The 12,242-nt window shown below is 43.3% G+C and overlaps 1 protein-coding gene across 1 annotated transcript in view; it reads left to right on the top strand.

Annotated features, from left to right (window-relative positions):
• Nucleotides 1-12,242, top strand: part of Lrp6 (low density lipoprotein receptor-related protein 6) — a 74,245-nt gene that overhangs the window by 44,255 nt on the left and 17,748 nt on the right. The window contains exons 12-16 of the mRNA XM_013025113.1: nucleotides 1,578-1,780; nucleotides 3,627-3,838; nucleotides 5,565-5,755; nucleotides 8,226-8,435; nucleotides 10,745-10,870. Coding sequence (XP_012880567.1) covers nucleotides 1,578-1,780; nucleotides 3,627-3,838; nucleotides 5,565-5,755; nucleotides 8,226-8,435; nucleotides 10,745-10,870 — 942 coding nt within the window. The remainder of the gene's footprint in view (nucleotides 1-1,577; nucleotides 1,781-3,626; nucleotides 3,839-5,564; nucleotides 5,756-8,225; nucleotides 8,436-10,744; nucleotides 10,871-12,242) is intronic.

Below are 12,242 nucleotides of genomic sequence, written 5' to 3'. Positions count from 1 at the left end.
TGGGACACTGTGCCCCAAGTCTTGGTTTTAATCTTAATATACATTAAAAAAAAAAAAAAAAGATTTTTACCCAGCTGTGGAGTCTCATTAAAGGTTCAAGCCTGACTTAGAAAAAAATATCCAGTAAAATATATTGAGAGCCCACTATGTATTCAGTTAAATGAACCCTAGACAGGAAAACTTGAGAACTAAAATTTCAGGGTCTTCTTATCTCACTGTATGTCTTAGTATGGATAAGTGGTACCTATTATGTCAGAAACATACAAATTAGTCTTCTTTATTTTTAAAATTTTACTAAGAAAATAGTAGTCAAAATAAAATTCTTCAAGAAAATCGATAGAGGTTTCTGGCAAATCATTAGATTCTTTTTAACTGCTCCATTCTGGATTTCTAAGAATAACTTGAAGTCCCAAGCTTCTTGGTGCATGCCAGTGAGTTCCTTTAGGACGTGAGCCAATATGCAGCTGAGTGTAAAACGTATAAAACCCAGGGACAGCAGGAGTGGGGCTCTGATGAAGGCAGAGAGTTCTGGCTTGGCTATTTATATTTCTGTTCCCGAGAAAGACATGATTGTGCTGGATTTAATGACGGAGTACCAAGGGAAATAGCGTATAATTATGGAATTTAAGACGTAGACAGTAGTTTCCCTTATTGGCTATTTTGCTTTCTGTGGTTTCCAGTGACCTGCAGTCAACCTTCATATTAAGTGGAAAATTCCAGAAATTTTTTTTTTTTTTTGTTCATTGTGGGGCTTGAACTCAGGGCCTGGGTGCTGTCCCTGAGTCTTTGTGCTCAAGGTTAGTGCTCTACCACTTGAGCCACCATACCACTTCCAGCCTTTTTTGAGTAATTTATTGGAGATAAGAGTCTCACAGACTTCCCTGCCTGGGGTGGCTTCGAACGGCGATCTTCAGGTCTCAGCCTCCTGAGTAGGATTACAGGCATGAGCAACTGGCACCCAGAAAGATTTTCTTTTTTGTGCCAGTTTTTGGGCTTGAACTCAGGGCCTGGGCGCTGTCCCTGAGCTCTTCAGCTCAAGGCTAGTGCTCTACCACTTGAGCCACAGTGCTACTTCCATTTTTCTGGTGGTTCATTGGAGGTAAGCGTGTCATGGACTTTCCTGTCCAAGCTGGCTTCCAACTGTGATCCTCAGAGCTCAGCCTCCTGAGTAGCTAGGATTACAGTTATGAGCCACCAGTGTCTAGATTTTCTGCATCTGTTAGGAGTTGATTTTTACCTTCTTCCTGATTGCAACCCCCATATGTACATAAGGTAAAATAGGGTCTTTTATATGTTTTAATAAAATCCTTCGCTGAAATTACATCTACCGTGTTACACTGCAAGGTGAACATAAGTAGGCTAGCTGTGCCATGGGGTGAATTTATAACTGGGTTGGCAACTGGCATGCTGTTTAGTGCCACTCTGAAGAGAGTTCTCAGAGGCATGCCAAAGGGTTCTGCCCTGAGCCTTGCTGTGTTTGTTTTGTGAAGTACCTACTGCATGCAGGCGGATCCAGTCTTGAAAGAGTGCTGCAAGACTTAGTCACTCTGTCTCAAAGTCTCCTCTTTCCTTCTAAGCTCCCACCACTTTCCTGCTCTTCAGTCAAAAGAGCGCCATCAACCGCATGGTGATCGATGAACAGCAGAGTCCTGACATCATCCTCCCTATCCACAGCCTTCGCAACGTTCGGGCCATAGACTACGACCCACTGGACAAGCAGCTCTATTGGATTGACTCGCGGCAAAACGTGATCCGAAAGGCACAAGAAGATGGCAGCCAGGTAATGTTCTTCTGACTAGTTGCTATGCTGTTTCATTTAACGCAGTGTGTGTCTGTGTGTCTGTGGATGCTAACTGAAACCCCAGAACGGGTAACTTTTTACTTGAGAGGAACTGCGTGATGATGGGGTTGGGGTGGAAATGGTAGAGGGGTGGTTTGGGCTTGTGTGTAGATGAGTTCATCCCTGCCACTGGTCTTTCCAGAGTTAGAAGTTTTGAAGTCAGGTGGCCTTTGTTCTGATCCCTGTTCTTGTGAGCCTTTAGCTTTAAGGAATGCAGAAGGGACTTTATATAAACAAGTTACACAGCTATTTGTTTATTACTTAAAAGATTCAAAAATCAACCTAACAATCTCAATAAAATTAAAAAACATTTGGGTAAATGCCCGAAAGTGGGATTGCTGGGTCATAGGGGAGTTCTATGTGAAGTCTTTTGAGGAACCTCCATACTGCTTTCCAAAGTGGTTAAACAAGTTTACATTCCCACCAACAATGAAGTAAGGTTCCTTTATGTCCACATCCCCACCAGCATCTGTTGTTGTTAGAGTTCTTGATTTTTGCTGTTCTAACTGGAGTGAGGTGATATCTCAATGTTTTGATTTGCATTTCTTTTATGGCTAGGGATGTTGAACATTTCTTCATGTGTCTATTGGCCTTCCTTCTTTCTTCTTCAGAGAAGTTTCTCTTTAAGTCTTTTGCCCACTTATTTATTGGGCAGTTGTTTCTTTGAGGATTTGTTACAAACAAGACCACACTAAAGCTACCAGCACAACTATGTTTATTGCAGCATTATTTACCATAGCTAAGATATGGAACCAACCCAGATGCCCCTCAGTAGATGAATGGATCAAGAAAATGTGGTATATATACACAATGGAATTCTATGCCTCCATCAGAAAGAATGACATTGCCCCATTTGTTAGGAAATGGAAAAACTTGGAAAAATTATATTAAGTGAAGTAAGCCAGGCCCAAAGAAACATAGGTCCCATGGTTTCCCTTATTTGCAATATCTAGTATATCTATGAGTCAAGCGGAAAAGGTCAGATAATGTGATGTCAGGAAAATGAACCCTTAGATATGTATTTTAATGTTTTTTCTTTCATGCATGGGTTTCTAACGCATTTATAAGATTATCTCTTTGTTGCTTTGTATGTCCCTCCCCCACAGTATAACCCCTGCTTTCACTATATTTGATGTCAGTATAACTTGTGGAGGAGATGGGGAAAAACCAGTTGTTTAAGGATACAGGTGGACCTGTTGCAACAATGAGAAGTACAAGTTGTCATGCCCAAACCGAGCTTTACAATGTCGGTGGTGGGGGGGAAGGGGGGGGAAGGAGAAGGATTGGGATTGGGGGGGGGCTGGGAAGGGATGTAAAGGGTAAACAAAGGAGGAGGCTGCAATTCTCGGTAAGAAATGTACGCATTATCCCGCCCATGTAATTGTAACCCCTCTGTACCGTATGTTCACAAATAAAATAAAATTAAAAAAAAAATAAAAAACATCCAGGATGACTGGCTACTGGTGGCTCACACCTGTAATCGTAGCTTACTCAAGAGGATTGTGGTTCAGAGCCAGCCCAGGCTGCAAAGCCTTATGAGGTGCTTATCTCCAATTAACCCCCCAAAAGCTGGAAGTGGAGTTGTGACTCAAGGGGTAGAGTGCTAGCTATAAGCAAAAAAGGTCAGGGACAGTGCCCAGGCTCTGAGCTCAAGCCCCAGGACTGGCCAAAAGGAAAAAAAGGAATGGGAATCCCTCACAGGTAAAAGCACTGGGAGTAGCCACTGCAAGACTGTCCGATGTGGAGTCTAACTTTGCTACCTGTGTGTCTCTGTTTCTTTCCTTAGGGCTTCACTGTGGTTGTGAGCTCCGTTTCCAGTCAGAACCTAGAAATACAGCCCTATGACCTCAGCATTGATATTTACAGCCGCTATATCTACTGGACTTGTGAGGCTGCCAATGTCATCACTGTGACAAGGCTAGATGGGAGGTCAATCGGAGTGGTGCTCAAGGGCGAGCAAGACAGACCTCGAGCCATTGTGGTGAACCCAGAGAAAGGGTATGTTACTGGACCGACATTTGGACATGTCTGCATCAACCAGTCCCTATATGTGTCCTGTGAGCCAGGGACCCCTCAGTGTTCTCTGCCCCCGTCCCCTCTCATGGCTTTCGTGAGTGTCCTCTCTTCTCCCTGCCTTAGGTTTCTTCCCACATGAAGTAAGTTTTGCTGCCATATCCCCCATGATGTTTTCCTTGCTCCCCTGCCCTTGCCACGTGGGCTCTGTGTGTGCCTCACTAGCCCGGCATCGTTCTTCCCAGTCACCCTTAGGCTTAGCTGTTTGCCACTTGTGTATTCTTAAGTAGGCCTCAGGCCCTTTTATGAAGAAGGAACAGCTCTTCATTTAGCTCAGAGCTTTGCACTTCATAAACATTCAGTATTCTCTCACATCTGGATAAGGACTTCAGCAGGAAAGCATCTTACTTCAGAGGAGTTAGAGGAAAGGGTTGAAACCTACAACTATAAGATACCTGTGACTTATTTTTAGTTGTTGCACCTGTCAGCTAAGAGAGAGCTTGAAATTTTGTGTTCAAGACATTCTGGCCACATTATTCTGAAGTTGTCGTGCCGTGTCTTAGCACTGTTATGTTAATCCATGAGACTTGGCATCCCGAGGACTGTGTGAACCCTTTGTTACCTTTATTGAAAGTGGTGGATGTATCCCTTGACCTCACGCTTGTCGAGGCAGGCACTCCTCCACTTGAGCCACTCCTCTCACCCTTTTTGCTTCAGTTAGGTTTTAGAGTCTTGAGTCTTTGACCCACCTGGCCTCAGACCATGATCCTCTTATCTATGACTTCCTATATAGATGGCATCAGAGGTGTGTGCCATCACATTCTGCTTATCAGTTAGGATGGGATCTTTTTGCTCAGGGTGGCCTCAAACCCTGATCTTCCTGATCTATGTCTCCTGGGTAGTTGGAATACAGGTTTCAGGCACCATGCCTGGCCCTCTGTAGCCTTTTTACAAAAAGTTGATCAGTAGGTACAGAGTTAGAGTTCAGGTCTGCACTTGAATAGTATAGTGACTAGAGGTGGCAATGTGTAGTGTGAGTTCCGGAGTGCTAAAGAAAGGACTTTGAATGCTTTTGCCATACTGGTGACATGTGCTTGAGGAGGTATGTTTAACCTGATCGGCCATGAATACATGTGTCAAAACATGACCCTTTTTGTGGTTTAGGTATCAGTTAAAAAGTAAACTTACACTTCTTTAATTGCAACACTCTGGGTTGGGGCTGAGGCTGGAGGATTGTGCATTTGAGGAGTCAGAGCTACATAGATTGTCTCAGGGAAAAGAACAACAAAAACCAAAAGTTAGGTTTTAAAGTACTATTTTACCTCTCTGTTTTTTTTTTTTTTTGGTCCGGTCGTGGGGCCTGAACTCTGGGCCTGGGCGCTGTCCCTCAGCTCTTCAGCTCGAGGCTAGTGCTCTACCACTTGAGTCACAGCGCCACTTCTGGCTTTTTTCTTTCCGCTTATGTGGTGCTGAGGAATTGAACCCAGGGCCTCGAGCATGCAAGTCAAACGCTCTCCCACTGAGCCACCTTCCCAGCCCCCTCTCTGTTTTTTTTTTTTCATTGGCAGTGTCGCTAGCTAGCATCAGACCCCAGGTCTCTGGCATGCTAAGCAAGTGCTGTGCCACAGAGCTGCATCCCTACCCTGTCTCCTTAAAAATGTGCTGTGTAGCCTTTTCATGTTGGTAACATTGTTCTCTCCTATCTCTTCAGGTATATGTATTTTACCAATCTTCAGGAAAGATCCCCCAAAATCGAACGGGCTGCTTTGGATGGGACAGAGCGGGAGGTTCTCTTCTTCAGTGGCTTGAGTAAACCAGTGGCATTGGCTCTCGATAGCAGGTTGGGCAAGCTCTTCTGGGCTGATTCAGATCTCCGGAGGATTGAAAGCAGCGATCTCTCAGGTACCCAGCAAGTGTTGCCCGTGCCTTGATGGAGGTCGTGCAGTAGCTCCTCAAAACCATGTGTATGCTTCTTGTCTTGGATTATTCTATATTAAATACAGTGACAAGTTAGTTGGAGAAGAGCCTTTTCTTCAGCAGACAGCACTATTACTTCCTCTGTCATCTAGTCATTTGCCAGTTTTCAAGACCTGTAAATAACATACTTCCAGTCTACTCATGTGGCCCAAATCCTTGCTTGTGATTCTCTACCTTGATTATTACTCCTTCTGGACATTTACAAATAGCCACTCTTAACAAACAACACGGTTTACACACCGTAGACACTTTCCTGACCATGACATCCAGTAGCACTGCTTTTCCTAAAGAGTCTTTTAAAAGTATCTGGACCTACAGGGAAATGGTGTGGTTGTGTACTTCACTCACCTTGCACAAACCCACTACGCCCCTAACACTCCTTGTGTTTTATTCACATTTGCTTATTTCTCTGGAGTCCTCCGCCTGTAATCATAGCTGTTGCCCCTTCCTTAGTCTCTGATGTCCAAATACTCTGAATGACAGGGGAAATGAAGTTAAAATAATGCACTGTTTGTATTTGGTGGAGTGGCAAAAAGTATATTAAAGCCAATTATACTCTACACTGGCCGGATGGTAGAATATGATGTATTTTCATGTACTTTGGCAGAAGTGGAAATTGGTAAAACGTTTATAGAGGGCAGTTTGCCAGTAGTGACCAAAATGTAAACAGGCATTTCTTTGATTTGGTGGCTGTCTTAGAAACAGTAACATGGGTACAGGGTAGATAGTTGTGAAGCTATGAATATACTTTGTGAAGTAATAGTCTATTATCAGTGTGCAGAATACCAGCACCATTCAAGAGAATTAGATGTAGGAGGATGATTTTTAAAACTAAGAGTTACATCTGCATAAGGATACATACATGACATGTCCGAATGTTTTTCTGTGACCTAAAACTAGTAGTGGCATTCTATATAATAATAATAGATCTTGATCTAGATTTAGATTCAGGTCTAAATACAAATATGCGCACTCACATACATGTTGCAATATTTGTCTAATATTGTATCCTTTTCTCCATACTTAAATGTAGAGATTAAAAAATGGTGGTCCCTAGTGGGCAGTGTAGCATGCAGCACTGAAGCAACCGAGGTACAGCCACCGTGATGCAGGGGACTTCTCCAGTGTTGGGTGGGACTCGAAGGTCATCCCCCTGATGTTCCTTTTCTTCCAAGGATTTTCTCTTTTTAGAGTTGTTCCAGTTTGTTCAGAAACCCCACCCTTATATTAGGACAAATGTGGGTTAGCTGGAGATCTTGAATGGTATGGGGGGTATATAGAAGGTGGGACTTTTAAGTAATTCCCACTGACACCTTCCTGCCTTGACTTTGCCTGATGGGCTCAGGCCTGAGTCAGGGAGGACATGGAGCAGCCATGTCGGTGACATACTGCCTCTGCGACTTCTCGCTCCTTCTGACCCACCCTCAGGTGCTTGGTGCTCCCTGACCTCAGGGGACCTGAGCATCCCTGGCCTAGTGTTCCATGGGTTACTGTGTTGTCAGCCAGAAGCTGCTGTCCAACCTGCAGATACTCCGTCCCTCCCGCTGCTTTGTCATCTGGGGTTGTACTGGGCCTGTGTTTTCACCACAGGAATTTCAGTAGTTAGAAGGGAGCACTCCTGTACTTGTTCTTGATCTCTCATGGACAGGGACTGAGTCTGTGGAATAGTTTCCCTGTTTATTAAAGCAGCATTAGACCTGCTTTGGAATGTTCCTTGAATTCCTAAACTGTAAGCTAATATCTTTGATTTATTTAGAAATCCTGGAAGTGTTCTGAAGTATTCAGAGACTGTTAGGAAGTTAGGGAAGTTAGGGAAGGAATAAGCAGCTCATTTTCTTTTTGAATGAGGGAAAGGAATCTGTGAGTAAAGTGCAGGGGTGTGAAGGACCTTATCCGTTCAGCAGTAGAACAGGCTGCCTGTCAGGAGACTGCATAGCTCTGAGTGTGTTTGGCAGACATCATTCCTGTAAATTCCGTAGATTGCTCTGTGTTCTGTGAAGCCAGGCGGGGTGAGGCTGAACTTGTTCTCCTTGGACAGCTCACAGGCTTGCAGCAGTGGGGTCCAGGTCGTGTTCCCTGCTGCTTCATCTGGAGAGCGCTTTCATCTACTTTATGCAGGAATTCTCATAACACTTAGTGACTCCCTCTCCTCGGGAGCTCGAGTATTTGCTGTGTATCGGCATCTGTTCACTCTTGGTCACTCTTGAATGTCTGGTTTATTCTGTTTTCTGACATTATCACCCTCGTTGAGTACTGTGTTGAGATAAAGAACGTGTACTTTCATTTCTGCAGAACAAAGCTGGTCTTCCGGGGCTGAATGGTTGTGGGAAAGGTGGTGGGGCCTGGGTGAAAGGGCAACAGTGAGTAATGGCTGTCGCATGCTCTCCTTTCCAAGGTGCCAACAGGATAGTGTTAGAAGACTCCAATATCTTGCAGCCTGTGGGACTGACTGTGTTTGAAAACTGGCTCTATTGGATCGATAAGCAGCAGCAAATGATTGAAAAAATTGACATGACCGGTCGGGAGGGCAGGACCAAGGTCCAGGCTCGGATTGCCCAGCTCAGCGCCATTCACGCCGTGAAGGAGCTGAACCTTCAGGAGTACAGTAAGTGCCACGGACCACACTCCCGGCACCTCTGTGCTTGAGTCTGTGGTTTCCTCACTCTTTCTGTCTTTGGGGTATTACTGATATGCTATCAGTTTTGTCATTGTTTTGAACTTTAGAGCTTTTTCTATCTAGTTAAGCATCTCCCCTTAAACCAGGCATGAGGGAGCTGGGGTACCAGTGGCTGACGCCTGTAATCCTAGCTATGCAGGAGGCTGTGATATGAAGATTATGGTGTGAAACCAGCCTGGGCAGGAAAGTTTGTGAGATCTGTGACTCAAGGGGTAGAGTTACTAGGTGAACAAAGCCCCAGGACTGGTGCACACAACCCAAAAAACTCAGTATGAGAGAAGGTGTGGCCTTTTTGATTTAAAAATGGTTGGTGTGAGGGTGTAAGTAGTTCTGCTCCCAGCACTACAAGAGTCAAACTACTCAGCTAGGGAAAGTGACTACTCAGCTAGGGAAAGTGACGCTTTTTCCCTGTCTTCTCCAAGACACTGGTCTTTCTCTTTTCCTTTATGTCCCTAGAGTTTAAACAAAAGGAAAAATGACATTCTATGCCATGATGAGTATATTTGTCATGGGTTAACTATAACCTTAAGCAAAAGCAAAAAACTAAAAATTAATGTTTACACATGAGGGAAGAATTGAGTCAGAAAGTCCTTATTCTTTCCCTTAGATAAAATTTTCAGTTTCAAACTTAGATAAGTAGACACACACACACACACACACACACACACACACACACACACACACACACACACACACACACACAAATATATATAACACTTTTGAAAATGCTTGATCTTCTTGGCTTAATTTCTTGTTAATACTTGTATCTAATTTGTAGACCCAACCACACTCACTTCTGTAGGCCTTGTTAGTGTCAGCAGGGCTAATGTTACTGGAGAACTAGGAGACTATTCCAGCCCCTTGCCTTGCCATCTCAGTGCTTGCTTGTGGAATCCACGTCTGTGAAAGGGAGATACAGGAGCCAGAGTGGCACTGCGTCCAGCTCACTTGTCCATCGTTGCCACAGTCCATGAATTAAGTCAGCGGCATTTGGGATTACAAAGTTGGAGTTTGTTATTTCATAACATATAATAACTGAGGCTGGATATTTAATATAAATTAGATAATAACATGGTACCTACCTAAGTTACCTGACTTGTGGATGCTTGTGCTTGGGAAAACTTTCTTAAATTTGTAGTAATAAGGGCTGGGAGTTAGTGGCTCACGCCTGACATCCTAGCTACTCAGGAGATCTGAGGATCATGGTTCAAAGCCATCGTGGCAGTAACACCTGTAAGACTCTTTAATTAACCACCAGAAAAATCAGAAGTGGCACTATGGCTCAAGTAGTAGAGCACCAGCCTTGAGGTAAAGAGTTCAGGGACAGTGCCCCATGACTGACCAAAAAAAAAGGATTTTTTTGAAAAATGAAAAGTATCATGAAATTAAAGGGTTGAGAAACACTGCTGCAGCTTGTGTCTTCTAATTCAATAGTGTTGTCTTTGGATTCAAACCAGTCAACACAGCAATGCAGAATCAGATAAAAATTCAATTTGTGAAACAGACTTTGTCAAATGGTTTGTTTCTTTAACTTAGCCCAAATTCAATGAAATAATAATAGTAATGTTGCACATTACTTTTTGCAACTTTGTTTCCTTCTGAATGGTTCAGTTCCAAGTAACCTTAAATTTTTTTCTTCAGATAAGTTTTATTTTCCATGGATTCCTCATTAAAATATACTTTTCAGTGGAATAGCCTTTGTAGGAGATTAGACTTCTACAAAGTTTTTGAGTTCAAATCTTGGAGAGTCCTTACTGTGTAAATAGACTAATATCTAGGTCTTAGCTGTCTCCCTGTCTTTTTCCTAGTTCTGTTCATCAACTTATTTTATTTATATCATTAACATGAGCCTATGGTGTTAAGATATTTTTGAGCATGATTAAAATATTTTGCATTAACTTGCTTAAGATACCTGTGAATGCTTTAAAGGACAGACCTGAGCATGGTATTGCCTATGCCCCTAGCCCAGCACACAGGAGGCTGAGGCAGGAGGATCACTTGAGCCTTAGGGTGTGGGACCAGCCTAGGCACCGTAGCGTGACTCTGGTAGGATGCTGATGACAGTGCACGTGCATGCATGTGTGCATGCATGTGCATGTGTGTAATAATAGATCAAACATAGATATTTTCTTATGGTCTGTATGGGGACAGAGTAAGGAACTATATTGTGTTGAACTAAAGTTGGGATGGAGTTTTACACTGGTTTTCTTTTGTTTCATGCATCACTTATTTTCCAGGACAGCACCCATGTGCTCAGGATAATGGTGGCTGTTCGCACATCTGTCTCGTGAAAGGGGATGGAACTACAAGGTGCTCCTGTCCCATGCACCTGGTTCTGCTTCAGGATGAGCTCTCCTGTGGAGGTAAATGTGCTGTGACTTTCTTGTGCAAATACAAGTGCCGCCACATTCTCTGTCTAGCCTGGAGGTGGGTAGAGGTGAAGTTGCACGTTCTTCTAACTGGGTTGGTCCCTCGTATTCCTCTCTGTGTGATGCCTGTGAGTGACTCCTTTTCCCCCCGCTCCCCAATCCTCTCATAATTGCTATTTCCATCTGTTTCTGTGAGGTCCCTACATATGAGTGAGGTCTTCGGGTGTTTATCCTCCTGTACCTTGCTTATTTCATTTAATATAATATTATCACTTGTTTTGGACATTAGGATTTCCTTTTTTTTAAAGGCCAAATATTATTTCACTATATATGCATCATCATATTTTCAGCTTATGAATGACTGTTTCCTAGTAACATGTTAGGAAGGCAAGATGAAAAAAGTTCTTCCCTCTCTTCTGAGCTCTTTCCACTGAATTCTCATTGCTTGTCAGTGGGTATCATTGTTGGAATTGTGTCCACTGAGGTTTCCTGCTCTTTTTTATTACTTATCTACCAAAAATAAATTACTTTTGAAGCAGCATCTCAGGTGATCGCTTTGTGGTGAAATGGTTTCATCACGGTGGACTGAAACACAGTATGGCAGTGCCCTGCACCAGGTTAACACCTGCTCTGTTGTTTGAAAAAATCACTGAATACAAGAATTGACTTTATACCTACAGTTATTAATGAGACTGATACACAAATGTTTTTGGTTCAGGTGACAAAAGATTGCTTTGATTTTTTTGTTGTTGTACAACATTTGAGTCTTAATGTTCACAGAGGCCTCAGCTTGGCCACCTAATTATGGAGTTAGGAGGAGGTGTTTGAACCTTTTTTTTCCCTATTAATGGAGCCTTTTATTGCCCAGGTCCCCCGCGCCTCCCCCACCCCCGCTCTTTTTATTTTATTTTATTTTTTGGTTGGTTGTGGGGCTTGAACTCGGGGCCTGGGTACTGTCCCTGAGCTTTTTCTCTACAGATGAGCACTCTACCTCTTTGAGCCATAGTGCCACTTCCAGTTTTCTGGTGGTTCATTGGAGATAAAGAGTCTCATGGCCTTTCCTGTCTGGGGCTGGCTTTGAACCATAATCCTCAGATTTCAGCCTCTTGAGTAGCTAGGATTATAGGCATGAACCACCAGTGCCTGATTAGCATAAGTTTTTAAAGAAAGTATGACAGTAGTAAATAGGACAGACTTTAAAGAGGTGTCCTTCTAGTTCTGTTTTTGTTGTTGTTGTTGTTTGCCTTTGCTGGGGTTTGGATTCAGGGCTTCTTGCTTGCTTGCTTTGTTGGCATTCTTCCCACTTGAACTACATTTTTAGCCTGGATTTTTGTTGATTATTTTGGAGATTGAGTCTTGAGGACTT

The sequence above is a fragment of the Dipodomys ordii genome, unplaced genomic scaffold, assembly GCF_000151885.1.
Source record: "Dipodomys ordii isolate 6190 unplaced genomic scaffold, Dord_2.0 Scaffold81, whole genome shotgun sequence".
NCBI classification, from domain to species: Eukaryota; Metazoa; Chordata; class Mammalia; order Rodentia; family Heteromyidae; genus Dipodomys; species Dipodomys ordii.
This window is presented reverse-complemented; position numbering and strand designations above follow the sequence as displayed.